General features: G+C 38.3%; 1 protein-coding gene across 1 annotated transcript in view; it reads right to left on the bottom strand.

Moving 5' to 3' along the window:
- ABI3BP (ABI family member 3 binding protein) overlaps nt 1-16,885 on the bottom strand; it is a 343,927-nt gene that overhangs the window by 85,139 nt on the left and 241,903 nt on the right. The window contains exons 37-45 of the mRNA XM_077817412.1: nt 15,781-15,855; nt 14,235-14,282; nt 13,641-13,715; nt 11,740-11,787; nt 11,190-11,264; nt 10,981-11,055; nt 9,788-9,862; nt 5,388-5,462; nt 2,284-2,358 (exon numbers count right to left, since the gene is read on the bottom strand). Coding sequence (XP_077673538.1) covers nt 2,284-2,358; nt 5,388-5,462; nt 9,788-9,862; nt 10,981-11,055; nt 11,190-11,264; nt 11,740-11,787; nt 13,641-13,715; nt 14,235-14,282; nt 15,781-15,855 — 621 coding nt within the window. The remainder of the gene's footprint in view (nt 1-2,283; nt 2,359-5,387; nt 5,463-9,787; nt 9,863-10,980; nt 11,056-11,189; nt 11,265-11,739; nt 11,788-13,640; nt 13,716-14,234; nt 14,283-15,780; nt 15,856-16,885) is intronic.

Genomic DNA, 16,885 nt, shown 5'->3' with positions numbered 1-16,885 from the left:
CTAGTTGGCAGCCGGTGTCAAGTGGAGTGCCCCAGGGGTCGGTCCTGGGGCCGGTTTTGTTCAATATCTTCATAAATGATCTGGAGGATGGTGTGGATTGCACTCTCAGCAAATTTGCGGACGATACTAAACTGGGAGGAGTGGTAGATACGCTGGAGGGGAGGGATAGGATACAGAAGGACCTAGACAAATTGGAGGATTGGGCCAAAAGAAATCTGATGAGGTTCAATAAGGATAAGTGCAGGGTCCTGCACTTAGGACGGAAGAATCCAATGCACCGCTACAGACTAGGGACCGAATGGCTAGGCAGCAGTTCTGCGGAAAAGGACCCAGGGGTGACAGTGGACGAGAAGCTGGATATGAGTCAGCAGTGTGCCCTTGTTGCCAAGAAGGCCAATGGCATTTTGGGATGTATACGTAGGGGCATAGCGAGCAGATCGAGGGACGTGATCGTCCCCCTCTATTCGACATTGGTGAGGCCTCATCTGGAGTACTGTGTCCAGTTTTGGGCCCCACACTACAAGAAGGATGTGGATAAATTGGAGAGAGTCCAGCGAAGGGCAACAAAAATGATTAGGGGTCTAGAACACATGACTTATGAGGAGAGGCTGAGGGAGCTGGGATTGTTTAGCCTGCAGAAGAGAAGAATGAGGGGGGATTTGATAGCTGCTTTCAACTACCTGAAAGGGGGTTCCAAAGAGGATGGCTCTAGACTGTTCTCAATGGTAGCAGATGACAGAACGAGGAGTAATGGCCTCAAGTTGCAGTGGGGGAGGTTTAGATTGGATATTAGGAAAAACTTTTTCACTAAGAGGGTGGTGAAACACTGGAATGCGTTGCCTAGGGAGGTGGTGGAATCTCCTTCCTTGGAAGTTTTTAAGGTCAGGCTTGACAAAGCCCTGGCTGGGATGATTTAACTGGGAATTGGTCCTGCTTCGAGCAGGGGGTTGGACTAGATGACCTTCAGGGGTCCCTTCCAACCCTGATATTCTATGATTCTATGATTCTAGTTCTTGTGTTAGAAGAAGGAGTGAATAACATGTCCTTATTTACTTTCCCACACCAGTCATGATTTTATAGACCTCTATCATATCCTGCCCCTGCCATCATCTCTTTTCCAAGCTGAAACAGTCTTATTAATCTCTCCTCATACGGAAGCTGTTCCATACCGCTAATCATTTTTGTTGCCCTTTTCTGAACCTTTTCCAATTCCAATATATCTTTTTTGAGATGGGGCGACCACATCTGCACACAGTATTCAAGTTGTGGGCACCACAGATTTATACAGAGGCATTATGATATCTTCTGTCTTATTCTCTATCCCTTTCCAAATGAGACCCAACATTCTCAACATTTTTGACTCCTGCTGCACACTGACTGGATGTTTTCAGAGAACTATCCACAATGACTCCAGAATCTCTTTCTTCTCAAGAGGTCACAGTTAATTTAGACCCCATCATTGTAAATGTACAGTTGGGATTATGTTTTCCAATACGCATTACTTTGCATTTATGAATACTGAATTTCATCTGACATTTTGTTGCCCAGTCACCCAGTTTTGTGAGGTCCCTTTGTAACTCTTTGCAGTCTGCTTTGGACGTAATTATCTTGATGAGTTGATGTACAGAGTGCTATCCTGCCAGACACTAAGTCACCAACTAGACCCTACACACTTAGAAGTTCTGTAGTGTGTGCACCACAGAACTTTTACAGCCTCGTAGCAGAGTCTACATGGCCAGCTCGTGAGTGGCAAGCTAGTGCATTGTGGATTTACATCCCAACTTGTTGCACACTAAGTCTCTGTGTGGACAAGCCCAAAGATTGAGAAGTATCTGTATTCTGGGAAGAAGTCTGAGAGACAAGTCACCTATCTGAAAAGCTCATAAAGATCCTAAAAAGTACACCACAGCCAGCTAGATCATATTGTACAGTTATCAAAGAGCAATTCTAGTATGTGGTCTTTCCCGAAGTAAGGTAGCAGAATATATGACTGCTAATTTTCCAAAATCAAATGAAACTGAAGCATTTTCTCCATCTGTTATGAATTCAAAAATTCAGATTGGTCTGACGGGTCCTGCTGCTGTAAAAAAAGATCTGTTCATGTGAGGAACAGCAAACAACATTGCGTGCTCAGCGCCAAAGGACAAGCATGCATCTAGAAGCAGAGGAAAGTTTGATGATTATAGTTAATGGCATAAAATGAGCTTCTCCTGGGAATTTCTTCTCTGATGGGGATGAAAACAAACAAATCAAAGCGACTACCTATTGAATAAGTATTATTACCCATTGTTGTTTTTGCTCGTTCAAGAGAATGAGGAGTTGTAGCAGTGACTGGCTCTTGGAGGGATGGAATGACTCCTGCTGGAAAAAATGTAGATAAATCCTGAGAGAGATGAAGGGACTCAATGAAGCTACACAATTTATATTAGATGAAGATCTGGCCCAGGAGGTTTTAAAATAGCAAGCATTTGCAATCAGAGACTTACAAGATATAAGTAGCTACTATTAGGCTTTATTTAAAAGGAGTTTTGAGGGTTTTTGTTTTGTTTTGTTTTTCTAAAGAGAAAAACATTTAAACATGAACAAGAGTACCTGTGGCACCTTAGAGACTAACAAATTTATTAGAGCATAAGCTTTCATGGGCTACAGCCCACTTCATCGGATGCACAGAATGGAACATATAGTAAGAAGATTATCTTCTTACTATATGTTCCATATATATACAGAGAAGGTGGAAGCTGCCATACAAACTGTAAGTGGCTAATTAACTAAACATGGTGGCACATACCCTACATGCATGACAGGTTTCAGAGTAGCAGCTGTGTTAGTCTGTATCCGCAAAAAAGAAAAGGAGTACTTGTGGCACCTTAGAGACTAACAATTTTATTTGAGCTACAGCTCACTTCATCAGATGCATTCAGCTTATGCTCAAATAAATTTGTTAGTCTCTAAGGTGCCACAAGTACTCCTTTTCTTTCTACATTCATGCTGTTCCTTGTTTATATGAAAATTCTCTGTAGTAGGCTCTCTTTACTTTATACACACACAGATGTATCTATAAAAATAGACAGGTATAGGTAGCAAAATTCAGATAGAGATCCAGATTTCCCTGAAGACTGAAAAGCAATTCGATCCAGTGTTTTGGTTCAGGGCTCTGTTAGTACAAAGTAATCATACTGTGCACAAAGATGAAATAGGAGAACTTTTAACACTGCCTGAACATGTGTATTAATTTTCCGATGGTATCATTAATAATATACTTAGCTTTGCAATGGTTGTTACAACAGGTATGGTTAAAACCTGACTAGGTATGGTTAAAACCAGAGGTGGACAAAATTTTTCACAAGGAAGGTTTTCCCACCAAAAATTATGGATTTTGTCAAAACTGAAATTTTTCACAGTAAAATGTCGATTCCGATTAAAAATTTTGGTTTTCTGCAGGGAATTTCCAAACAAAAAATTTTAATTTTGACTTAAAATGTTGTTTTGGTTTGGTTTTGTGTTTTAAAAAAACAAAACAAAATGGAACGTTTTAAGTCAGTTTGTCAATTTGAAATGAAAAATTTCATTTAATTTAATTTGACATAATATTTTGTTTTTATATTTTTATACAAAAAAAATTGCCATTTTAAGTCAGACAAAACACATTTTTCTTTCTTTCTGAAATGTTCATTAAACATTCATTTCAAATTGTTCAGACTTCTCATGGGAAAACTGAAATATTTTAATAGACAAATTCTGAAAAAGAAAAAAGATTTTTCATTTGAAATTTGTCACAGGAAAAAATTTGCTTTTTCAATTAGCTCTGGTTAAAACCCATGTGGACCATACAGAGAGGTCTAATGAGAGGTAAGGATCAATGATGATAGTGGAAAGTTTGTGTTATACAACAAAGGATCAGAGTAAGATATATGCGTCAGCACAGTCTTAGTGTTCTCATATTGATTACATTTCTATACTCTGAGAAATTGGGCCACCCTTAGAACCTTATCAATATGATTTCTCATGCTTTATCTATCTTAGACGTTTATAAAATAGCTCCTATCTGTAGTACTTTTAATAAATCTTTTTTCCTTTTAAATTTTACTCTTCAGCCTTTTGTACATTGACTAGAATATTCTGGGTCTTACTGTAATATAAATAATAAATTAGATACACAAAACAATGTAAGGAGAATGTTATGTAAGTGGTAAAGTTACGAAATGCCAGATTCATGTGAACTTAATTGCAGCACGTTTGTTTGTCCTTCCTGTGCTCTAAATCAGGCAGGGGTCGTATGGAACAAATAGTGACGATATAATTAAAGAGAGTATATAACAAATGCACATAAAGGGACTTTGCGAGTTAAATAACATTCTTTGAATGTATTTTTGTATGTAATTGCCTAGTTATTTTTTTCAAGAGGAAAAAGGTAAAAACAAATTCTATTATGTGCAACTGACAGCCTACCATCATGCCATCAGCAGCAGGATTTGCACCCTGAATCTTCAGCCCAGATTTCTACCGTTTGAACTATAGCACTGACTATATTAGCTGGCATCCAGAGAAGGCTGTTATCTCAGAGAGGGTGGAATGGGTCACAGGCACTATATGCTGGTTCCAGGGTGGCTGAAGGGAGCCTGGCCTGGCCCAGCTCTCCTTGTTTCCTGCCCTCCCCACCTCCTGTCCAGGAGTTGGGGCAGCTCTTGCCTTATGTGGTGCCCCAAAGTGGGGGGATATAAAGGACATTGAGTTCCTGCGTTGGGCCTAAAGTGGGGAGCCCGGCTCAGCTCTCTCTCTACACTGACACATATCCCGCTGCTACAGCTGTTCTGGCAGGCTCCAGATGTTCCCAAAGCAGTGTGCTCTACTGCTGGTGCTTTGGGGGTGGTGTGAACTGGACACTTTGAATTGTTTGTCTGTTCAGTTATTGTTTTGGCATGCTGCCAGAATTTTCCTGAGGAATGCAACTGACCAGAGAGAAATGATGATTTTTAACCTCAGCTGAACCTGAAAGGACCTTGATGAGACAAGGGAACCACCACTTCCCGAGTCTGAGGCCTTTTTCTCTGCCAAATTCCCAAGGCATCCTGAAAACAATGGAAGTGTGAAAGTTTCTTAAATATAAATTACAAGCATCTTTTATAAGGGAAGGTGTTAGGCAACTGAAATAAAGGGGTTGCTACCAGCTCCCCCTGTAGGATATCAAGGCCCCTTTATTACACTGAAAACAACTGATTGTTTTCATCAGACTCACTACTCAACTGCAGTAAAATGGAGACTTCTTTAGCTATAATGACAAAATGTTAGTTGCATTTCTGCTGTTACCATTTTTTCCCCCAACAGTCCATTGTAGAAGAGTTGCTAAAAATGTGAACTTAAGCACAATGAAATGCAAAATAATTTACCAGGTTTAATGTGAGGCACATCTGGACTAGGTGATGTTTTACGTTTGGAAGGAACCCGCTGAGTTTCTTTTGGAACTGAAAGAAAGAACCTCTTATAAATGTTTATGGTCTCCAGGAATAAAAGTCTAACCGCAGGTGTAAAGCCACAGACACTGCAAGACTTCTGCCTGCAACAAGGAAACAAAATTTTTATGGGGACAGTGAAGAAGGCTGAAAGTCATACGTGCACAGGCCTTTAAAAGAGAAACGATGGCCTGGCATGTGAAAGCATTTGAAAAATGATCAAGCAAGCAAGGGACAGACGTCCTTGTCCTGTTTGGAGCCAAGCTGACAAGGATTAAGACAAGAATTTATTAACACAGACAGACATGGCTGCAGGATGACTGAGATCTTTCCATTTGTGTTTCAGAGCAGATAGCTGCTGTACCCAGGCACTTATCGTCATGATATGCATGCTTAACTCCTGTAGATATCAGTGAAATGAGAAAGTACAAGAGAATGGAAGTGAGATTTTCCTGTGAAGAAAACAGAGTGGATAGAAATCCCCAGTTCCAAACAACAGAGGTATCTAAGAACACAAAAAGAATAAAGTTTAATGAATCATTGAAGGATAGAATAATTCTCTTTAGACTGATCTATGCCTTTTCAATGTTAATACACAATAAGTTCTCTTTTAGTGATCAGTAGATATTTAATTAACACATCTTAACTCTAAAAAGTGGGCCAAATGATGGATTGAGCACAGGTAGGAGCTGCCGGGAGTCAATAGTTGATCAGAACCTCTCAGGACTGGGATAAATCTTTATAGTAGGCATTTTAAGAGTCAAATTCTGCCCTCAAATGCATGCTTGAACACAGGTCTGAGTCTTCCATATAGACATTTAGCATCAATGAGAGTTGTGCTCACATATGAAGGCATAAATTGCTCCTTAAAGCTTTTCCTATCTTTCCCTAGATAACTTTTGAGAGGCGTTAAAGAGAAAAAGTGACTCCAAATTTTCCTCAGAACACTCTTGTATAAAAAAAGCTTTTAGTATAAAATTAACACTGCTGATTTTTGTTCAGTAACAGTTGAAAAATATCAGTCAAATGTGAACAGTGAAACAAAAATAGCTGTGATGGAAAACACACACTGCAAATTTATTTAGGTCACTAAGTTAGTGTGAAGTGTTTTTATTTGGATTTTGCTTCTGGCAATGGCAGTGAGACTGGTAAACTTTCCACATAAAACTACCACCACCAAAAATACCAATCACATGGCAGAAGTACAGCCTTATGAAGGATTTGCAGTCGCTTGGGCTTTGAGCAGCAGTGCTAGGTAGCTTCTGTGAAAGCCAAAATAATTGGCTGAGAGTCAGCTGATGGAAGTATCTTGAATGGTGGCATTCTATAAGCTCTGAATCCAGTTACAGTAAGCATTAATTGTTAGCTGTGTGCTTGGTATTGTACTAGTTCTTGAAGGAGCCATAAAGGAAAATGCAAAGATAAACAATAATTCACAAAGAAGCCTTAAATCTGGTGCATCAGCCCTCTAGGCGTTCACCTTGTGTAAGGGGAATTTCTGGGTACCATTGAGATACCATAGCAGCTATATGGCACCCCTTCCTTGGGACCAGGAGCAGCTAGGCATAAGTAAGAGAAGCCTGAACACTGTGGCTATAGGCTAAAACCATCTTTGCCACTCCCTCACTCTCCACAAATCCTCAGCTGGAATACAAAATCTCTATTTCTGGAACAGCTGGAGTACTGCTTTTCATTTACCACTGCACTTATTTAGTTTTCTGCAATAGCTTGGATAAGTACGTTTATGAATAATATTGCTTTTAAAAAGTGCATTGATTTAACGTGAGACTTTCTAAAACTCTAAGTTATCTAATTATACAAAATAATGGAATTATTCACCAAGAAAAAATATGAGTTAGACAAGGTGAGTGAGGTCTTATCTTTTATTGGACCAACATCTACTGGTGAGAGATAGAAGCTTTGGAGCTTACGCAAAGCTCGTCTTCAGGTCTGGGAAAGGTATTCAGAGTGTCACAGCTAAATACAAGGTGGAACAGAGATTGTAGCATACGTAGTTACATATTCTAAGTGACTGTTCAAGGTGAAATGGCCTGTTATCACCTCTCCAGTCATAGGACAAAAAAGGGGGTTAGTGTGTTACAGATTGTTGTAGTGTCTTTATTTAGAATATGATTTTTAGTGTCTATCCAATTATGAATTTAAGCTCCAAAGCTCATCTTTTGAAGGTGTTGTGCAAGTTTCTTTTGAAAATGAGGTCTAATAGGTCAAATATGGAGTGATTGTTTTGTGAAAAGTTTTTGTGCATGAGCATAATGGTGTTTTTGTCTTTCATCATTTTTCTGTGAAAGTTCATTCGAGAGCAGTGTGATTGTCTGGTTTCACCCACATAGTTGTTACTGTGGCATTTAGTGCACTGGACGAGGTACACCAAATGCTGTGATAGGCATGTGTAGGACCCATGGATCTTGAAGTACTGTTGTTGGAAGCACAGATCAGCCTGATACCCGATACCAGATACCTGAGATACATCGATAATATTTTCATCCTGTGGACAGACGACCTAAACTCCCTCACGGATTTCCATCACAACTTCAACAGCCACCAGCCATCCATCAAATTCTCTCTCAAACACTCCTGCATCAGCATCATATTCCTGGACACCATGATCAGTTTCAACAATGGAATGCTACAGTCAGCTATACACAAAAAAAACATGGATCACCACTCCTACCTTCACACATCCAGATACACCAAGAAATCTTATTATCTAGAGCCAGGTACACACCTATCACAGAATGAAAAGGAGTACTTGTGGCACCTTAGAGACTAACCAATTTATTTGAGCATGAGCTTTCGTGAGCTATGCTCAAATAAATTGGTTAGTCTCTAAGGTGCCACAAGTACTCCTTTTCTTTTTGCGAATACAGACTAACACGGCTGTTACTCTGAAACCTATCACAGAATATGATCCAAGGAGAAAGTCCAGGATACACACCTAAACACACTTAAAACCACCTTTGCCAAACAAGAGCACTCCACCAGATACGTAGATTACATAATAGAACAGGCCACCCAAATACCTGGAGAAAACCTGCTTCAATATGCCCCCTCACACCCCCTGACTGCAAACTCCTGGCTGTCACCTGTCACCCTACACTGGAACCCATACAGGGTATCATTAAACAATTACAATCCATACTCGACAGGGACCACATCCTGAAAGAAATCTTTCCTGAACCCCCTCTTCTGGTGCTCAAACGACTCCCAACCTCTCCAGGCTCATCATCAGAAGCAAGCTCCCCACGGGCTAGGACACACCAATTAAAAGCATCATAAGACCCTGCCATAAAAGCAGATGCAAAACCTGCAGACATATCTCTACTGCTACAACGATCAGTACTTTCCACAGCACACCTTTCAAGATCCAGAAGTCCTACACATGCCTATCACAACATGTGGTGTACCCCATCCAGTGCACTAAATGCCCCAATAACAACTATGTGTATGAAACCAGAAAATCACTCCACTCTCAAATGAACTCTCACAGAAAAATGATAAAAGACAAAAACATCATATCACCCATGGCTGAACACTTTTCATAAAGCAATCACTGTATATCTGACCTCTCAGTGAAGTGGTGTTAAGGGGCCACTTCCCTTTGAATGGTCCCTTGGAATATGTGTTAACTTTTTATGCTAAACAATTCCATCTTGTATTTAACTGTGACACTCTGAGTACACTTCTCAGACCTGAAGCAGAGCTCTGGTGTGAACGCCAAAGCTTGTCTCTTTCACCAACAGAAGTTGCTCCAATAAAAGTTGGTCTCACCCACCTTGTCTCTCTAATATCCTGGGACCAACAGGGCTACACCACCACTGAGGAAAAAAAAAATCTAATTTTCCTCTGAGTTCAGTTTTGTTTCAAGAAGTTTGTCAGTTTTATTTACGTCTGAAGTGAATCAGTGGAAGTCTAACTTTAGGGGTGACCATCTGGGCTCCAACTTTCCAGGTAGGAAATGTAACTTTTATTTTGATTTCCATGAATAGGTAGTTACTCAAAAAAGTGGAGTTTCTTACCTCTTTGAAAAGATAAGTCTCATAATTTAATTGATAGGTTCCCTAAAGTACATTAACAAGTGTATGTAAACATTTTCATAACATTACTGATAAAAATGAAAATGGTCATTAAATCTCTGTAGTTTTCATCTGTAGGTATAAAATGTGAGATCGCAGATGCTCACAAGCTGATGGCTGAGAAGCAGAGACTTGCTATGCTACGATGCTAACATGTTAGTTTAAAAAAATTCAGTCCCTTGAAGTACAATTGTGAAAAATAAAACCTTGACATTTAAGAATACAAAACAATGATATAATTACCAGATTTTGTTTGTGGTATATCTGGGCTGGGTGATGTTTTTGGTTTAGATGGGACACGTCGATTCTCTTTCGCGGCTGAAAGGATTCACAGAGTTATACATTAAAACAGGTGTGCTGCCAGGGAGCTTTAATTTAGATTTTTCCAATGGAAAATTAAATTTCTTTCAGAAAATAACTTCAACAGAAAATTCCTGAGCAGAGCTAATAATGGCCGATAGCCTGTCATTACAACAAAGCATAGATTAGTGAAGAGGTCAGAGGTTGAAGTGACCCCTGCTTGCTCTGCAGATTGTGGCAGTGGAAGAATGGGTTACACCTTTGCTCCTCCCACTCTCAGTTGTGCCAACAGAACTCTTGTGTAGCTGAAGATTCAGAGTTTGTCTAACTGGGATAATGCACGCTACAGAAGGAAGGGGATTTCTAAAGCACTCTAATGCGTTATGCATTAAATGGTCTATGTAGACCCTGCTGTTATCACTCAAGGTTCCCTAGTGTATATATTAAAGCATAACACCTATTGATGTGCACCAGCAGGGTCTACATGGACCAGTTAATGTGCAACACATTAGTGCGCTTTAGAAATCACACCACCCGTGGTGTGTGCGCATTGCCATACCCCGTACACACGATCTCAGTCTCTACCTTTTCCTGTTGGTGCTGCCCTTGTATGTTGTATTTTCTGAGAATCTTGCCCTCTTCACCCAGCGTTGCATAAAAATATCGCCAGACAAGCAACAGAAACAGCGAAGATGGGGATCTTCACCATTCACCTTCAGATGGAAGGTGATGTACAACAGCAAACTGGAGGGCTTTTTGGTACCTTTGTCTTTTGACACTAGATAAACAAATCCCTTGAAACTATAGATGCCAGACAGTAGATAAACAATCTCTCTCCCAAACTATGGAAATTAAGACTAAAGTCTTCTGTTGCATAAGGGCACAACCCCCCCCCCCCACTGAGTAAAATACTGTAAAACAATGACTGTATATTTCATTAACATGTGTACATATTAGGTAGGGCATGACAGCTGTGGAGCAGAGCATTGTTATAGTAATAGACTTCTGCCATTGCCACAAATATGTGTGTGTGTGTGTATGCACGTGCGTGCACGCACGCACCAACAATTCTTGGTAGAAAAGCTGCAAAATCGTAAGTGTCACTGCACTGAAATATAGAATTAAGATGCACTTACCAGCTTTAGTTGGTGGCACACCTGGGATGGGTGATGTTTTAGGTTTGGAAGGCAGACGCCGCGTCTCTTTTGGAGCTGAAAGGAAACAACTGGTTTATATATTGTTAAAGCTTTCCCAAGTACCACAGTCTGACACCAGCCACAACACAAGACTGTATACATAGTCCTGGAGTACCTCAGTATGAGATACAAAACACTGATATATTTACCAGGTTTGGTTTGTGGCACATCTGGGCTTGGTGATGTTTTAGGTTTGGAAGGAACATGCCGTGCCTCTTTTGGAGCTGAAATAAAGAACTCGAGCATTAAAATAATTATCCAGGAATCTGAGCCTGACACCATGTACACCTGAACATGAATGAAAGTCAGGTGTGCAAAGGAATTTCAAAGAAAACATTGTGTCGTTGGACAGTATCTATATTGAGATCAACTAAGCATGGGGTAGGATTACTCGCTGAGTTTGAGCCCAGGAAAAAAACAAGGGACATTAGAGAAATTGCAAACACAAACAAATATGGCTTCAGAAAGATGGAGTATTTCTGGATGCTCTGGAGAGCAAACAACTTAAATGAAACTACATTCCTGTAAAGGAAAATATGCAAAGGTGGATATGAAAATGAAAAAGGTACCTAGAAAAAAAAGACTGTTTAATCATGAAAAGTGATGACAGAAGACCCCATTGAGCAAGAACCTACCATGCCTACATCTCTAATGAGAAGGAAAAAGAAATATGACCATCCCCATAGTTACCATGATTACCTAATGGTGTCTTCGGTTGTTCAGTTCTAAATGTAGCTGCTTCAGGGGCTGTATCAAAAACAAATAAAACATAAAAATAACAATGAAAATCAAAATAGAAGAGAATAATTCTATTTAAAGTCAACTTTATTTATGTCTAAATAACAACTATGCTTTCATCGGTCTGCCAGTAATTAGTCAATATTCAAGAACCATTATGCTCTAACAAATCTAAACAGCTGAGGAGAGAACCTACCCCTTAAATATGGGCTAATGTTTCCATCTTTTTTTATGGTCTTTAAAAAGAAAGATGATTGAAATTTATCTCAGTCATATACCCAGAAATTGGAGCCTGTGGTACAAAGCTCTTCCCTGACAAGTGCCTTTCATATGGAACTTGTATATAAAATTGGTTTTGGAGAGCCTCTTGCTTGTGGGTACCATCTTATTAAAAGATGTGATTATTTGTGCACGGTGCAATACAAACATCAAAGGCCACTCTTAAGTTATACACTGTTCCATTATTATTTAAATGTAAAACAGATTTTTTACTGTTTTACTGCACAGACATGCAAACAATAGTATTCTACTCCACAGCCATGCAAACAATAGTATTCCACTCCACAGCCATGCAAACAATAGTATTCCACTCCACAGCCATGCAACGGCATAAAAAAAGTGGCTTCCCCTCCTCACCATAACCACTCGGGTATGCGTGGTATTCAAAAAGGTTAAATATGAAACATTTTCTTGAGATCTTTGCACACAAACCCAAGAAAATCAGGACACAATGCTGAAACTGACAGAGGTCAGTTAAGAAATAAACTTTCAGTATATTATTGATATTTGTAGAAACTATGATAAATTAATAACTGAAAATGCATACACAGGATAATATAGACATCTCAGTTTTGTGATGGTAGTTAGTACATCATTTTGCAGTATCAGACGGACATAAGAATAATGGAAAAATGACCACAAGGGGAAAATATACAATTAAAACTTATGTATCTAATTTATCAGGAGTTTTGTTTTAACTAGGAGATAGCAGCCAGCATTTTGCAAACAGCTGCAATGATTTTAAAAATCACTTAGTAGCAAGAGTTAGATTTTTCATACCAGGAGACCATATCTACTTGGTGACTATTGTTTTTGAGAGTGGTAACGTAGCACAAAGAATCCATCCAAACATTTAGGTGGGTACTTTGATTAAAGTGATCATCAGTAAGTCATCCACGTTTACCAACAGTTAGCACAGAATGGCGTCAACAGAAAATTACTAGTGTAACAAAACAGAGTGGTATTTCGGATACCACAGTATAGTAATTATTGATTTTTTTTTTACACTACCCCCATTGAAATCAAGTTAATTGATTGTCTGTATAATTCCTGAATACAGTGTCTTGGAATACTGAATGATAACGTATTGGTCTGGTGAATCCAGTTAAACAAGTATTAGCTATATGTTTGGTAATTTACTAATTCTTAAGAAAAGAGTAATAAGAAGACATACAATAATGGTAAATATAAGAAAAGCTGTGCAGCATCTTTTCTGAAAGTGCAAAGCAAAGTTTGAAGAAATATACAAATACAGTATATCTCTCATAGAACACTAAAGTATTTTTAATATTTGATTTTATTTAATACTGAGTCAAATTTTCCTCTTAATTACACTACTATAAATCAGGAATAACACTAATTCTCATCCATGTGTCTAAACATGGGGTATTATTATGCTACTGCATGATGATAAAAAGCTAGTCAATTTCTGCTATTGCCGTAAATGGCTAACAAACAAAACACCCAGCACATTGCAGCAGAGTTGTACCTTGTCACTATGATGCTGAGTGTATTTCAAATTACTTCGATAATTAAACAGCTGCTTAGTGATAAACTTCAATAGGACACAGAAAATCATTTACCAGGTTTTGTCTGTGGCACATGAGGTTTGGGCGATGTTTTAGGCTTCAAAGGAACACGTCGTGTCTCTTTTGGTGCTGAAAGAGAGAACCTGGGTTACAGATTATTAAATTTTCCAGGAATCAGAGTCTAATGCCAGGTGTAACACACAGACATGGCACGTTTCAAGCCTGCAATGGAGAAACAAAATCCTTTTACGGGTAACAGAGAAGACAAAGTCAGGTGTACAAAGGAGTTTAAAGAAAATACGGCATTATGAATGTATCTAGATTTGTTTAAGCAGGGAAATGGAATTCCTGATCATTTTGAAGCCCAGCTTAAAAAAAAGTTGGAAAATAAGTTGCAAGCACAGACAGTCATGACTATGATAAAGATGTTTCAGAACTGACAGCCTAATTTGCCTTAAAAAGGAGATAATACATCTGTGTAGTAAACAAAATTCCTAAAAATCCTTTTATGCCAAATGACAGACGTATCTAGGAAAAAAAGAGGAATTTTAAGGAAAGAAACTGGTGACATGAGATGACAACTACAATGTGGTTTTCTGTGAAGACAAGAAAAACAAACATGACTGGTCACTAAACAAATTTCTTTACCTATTGTTGACCTTGGTGGTTCAATTCTAAGTGTAATATGTTCCAGGACTGCATCAGAAACAAAACAGAAAAAGCATGAGAATCTAAACATGGAACACCCTTTCAAATGATCAAAGCTATTTCCTAGGTAAGCAATAAGTAAAAGATTATGCTAATCTGATCTGTGCTAATTCCATGGATTATCAATTTACCCTTGTATATCTTATTCTGACTTTTAGAAATTGTGGTCAGTTACTTTGAAGACACCATTACCATAAATAAATTGCATGAACTGGATGAAACAAACTCTCAATTTTGAGATAGTAAAAATCAAAGAACCATAGAAGTTAGAGATAGAAGAGATCTAAGAGGTCATCCATTTCATCTTGTAGTTAACACAATACTCTATAATGCATTATCCAGTCTAATTTTAAAAGTCCCAAGCAATTGTGCTTCCAACACTTTCTTTAGTAGACTATTCTACTATTTAATACACCTCATTCTCAGCAAGCTTTTCTGATATTTACGCTAAATTTTCCCCCTTTTTTTTAATCTGCAGCTGGAAGAATACAGCAATAAGATAAAATAAAATAAAAAACTTTAGCAATGCTTATACCTCTTTTGTATTTGCTTTCTGCAAACATTCAAACTACTGTATCTCACTGCATGGAATTTCACACAAACAAGTGTTCAGTTTGTAAATTCATGGGAAGCGGTATAATCCAGGATGGGGTAGTACACTGTGTGACTCAACAAGATGACACGGTTCCCATGCCCCTACACCCCCAAAGTTTAGAGTAGAAGCAATTAAACAATCAAATCAGACCCAAAAGGAAATTATTTGCAACTACCAAACATCCATGTATGTATACACAAATATATTACGTGACTGAAATGAGATAAAATTAGATTTAAACTCTCCACATAACTAATGTGCCTTACACTAGACTAATTTTATTTTATTTGTTTATTTGGGAATGAAGTCTTTGGCAAAGTTGTGTGATTCAGAAAGCAAAGATTGTAAAATTTCCTAATTCTGCTAATCTACTACCTCTACCCCCATGAGATTCAGTATTCCACCAGTGGCTAGTCATGTGCTTGAAATTAAGCATGTATTTATAAAGCTTTACTGAATCGGGGACTACAAGAATTACAGTCATCCAATCAGAAACACCAGGAGATTTGTGACCAATCACCATTAATCAAACCATCTCAAATTCCAAACACTGAGTATCAAGTATTCCTAGCAAACTGATCATAATCAATCCACAGAATAAGAAAAAAATACTGCAAAAAGGGAACTAATTTTCAACAAATAAATTAAAAAACAAACAAACAATTTACTATAGAACATTTGCTATGAATTATTCAGTTGACTCTAGTTATATCCTATTAATCCTACTAATATCACAGGAGCAATAAATAATTCCTCTCAACCTTTAGCAAATTTTACCAACCTTCAAGTATCAGATGACAGAGTCTATAACAAACTCCTGACAGCAAAGTAAAGGAAGCACATTAAATCAATGGGGTTTTGTTAGAACCAGTTGCAAGAACAGGTAATTACCAGGTTTAGAATGGGGTAGTTCTGGCTCTGGGGACGCGTTAGGTTTGGAAGGAATGAACTGTGTTTCAGTTGGAGCTGAAAAAAACAAAGAAAAAAACCCTACATTTCTAAACGTCTTAAGAAGTCACTGCTGACTCTGGCACTATGTTTAAGCCATAAGAAGTGATACCTGCAATGTTGTCAACAACAAAAATTCAATTAAGTTTGGTTTTTATTGTATTCACAATGACTGTGACTCTGAAAGGGGTAAGAAATACTCTTGTGTAGTAGTGCAATTTGAGGGCTTCTGACAATGGGGAAAACCCCTGCAAATGCTTAATTATAGGAGTTGACTTGAATGGCTATATTTGTGAGCCTAAGGACTACTCCCATAAGTGCGAGTGTGTTGAATTGAGCCATGAGGTGACAGGAACAGTAAGTTAGCAGCTAAATTCTGCCCTCAGATAAGTTTGTGGTCTTCCCAGTGACTGCAATAAGAGAGGGACGCATGTTTTGAAGGCAGAATTTGGCTCTTAATCTTAAAAGCAAGTTGTACCAATTTTCCTCACATGGTCTTCTAAAAGTTCATGTAGTGAAAAGAATTCCTTGTCATAGATATAACCATTATCTATATTTGAAATGCTTTTGATTAAAAAAATTGGCATTTCTGAGTCTTCTGTTGGTGGTGGTAATCTTGCTGAGAACAAAACAACAACACTATTGGAACTAAAACCTTAGAGATCGTTATTTTTTCGTATCAACAAATGGCCAGACACTAAATCCAACAATTATTCACAATTCTTTCCAATTTGCTTGCTATATACTCTAGGCTGTGGTGACTTCGCTGTTCAAACTCCCCAGAAGCTTAAAGGTTAACTGAAAAATGGACCTGCACAAATACAGGGACATTTTGGTTTGGAGATCACCTCTGAAGGAGTAATTTTTTTTTAACTAAGAAAATATGAACATATAAAATTCAAGTGTGTTTGAAAAGTCTAACATGAGAATAAAATTAATTAATCCCTATTCTTGGTGCAAAATATTTCCAAGATGGATCTAAGTTTCTTTCTCCTCTCTCAGAACAAGATTGACATAAAAATGTAGTCCTTCTGACATAGATCCTATA

Source organism: Eretmochelys imbricata, chromosome 1 (genome assembly GCF_965152235.1).
Source record: "Eretmochelys imbricata isolate rEreImb1 chromosome 1, rEreImb1.hap1, whole genome shotgun sequence".
Taxonomy (NCBI): Eukaryota; Metazoa; Chordata; order Testudines; family Cheloniidae; genus Eretmochelys; species Eretmochelys imbricata.
Note: the sequence above shows the minus strand (reverse complement) of the source record. Positions and strands in the feature narration are given on the sequence as shown.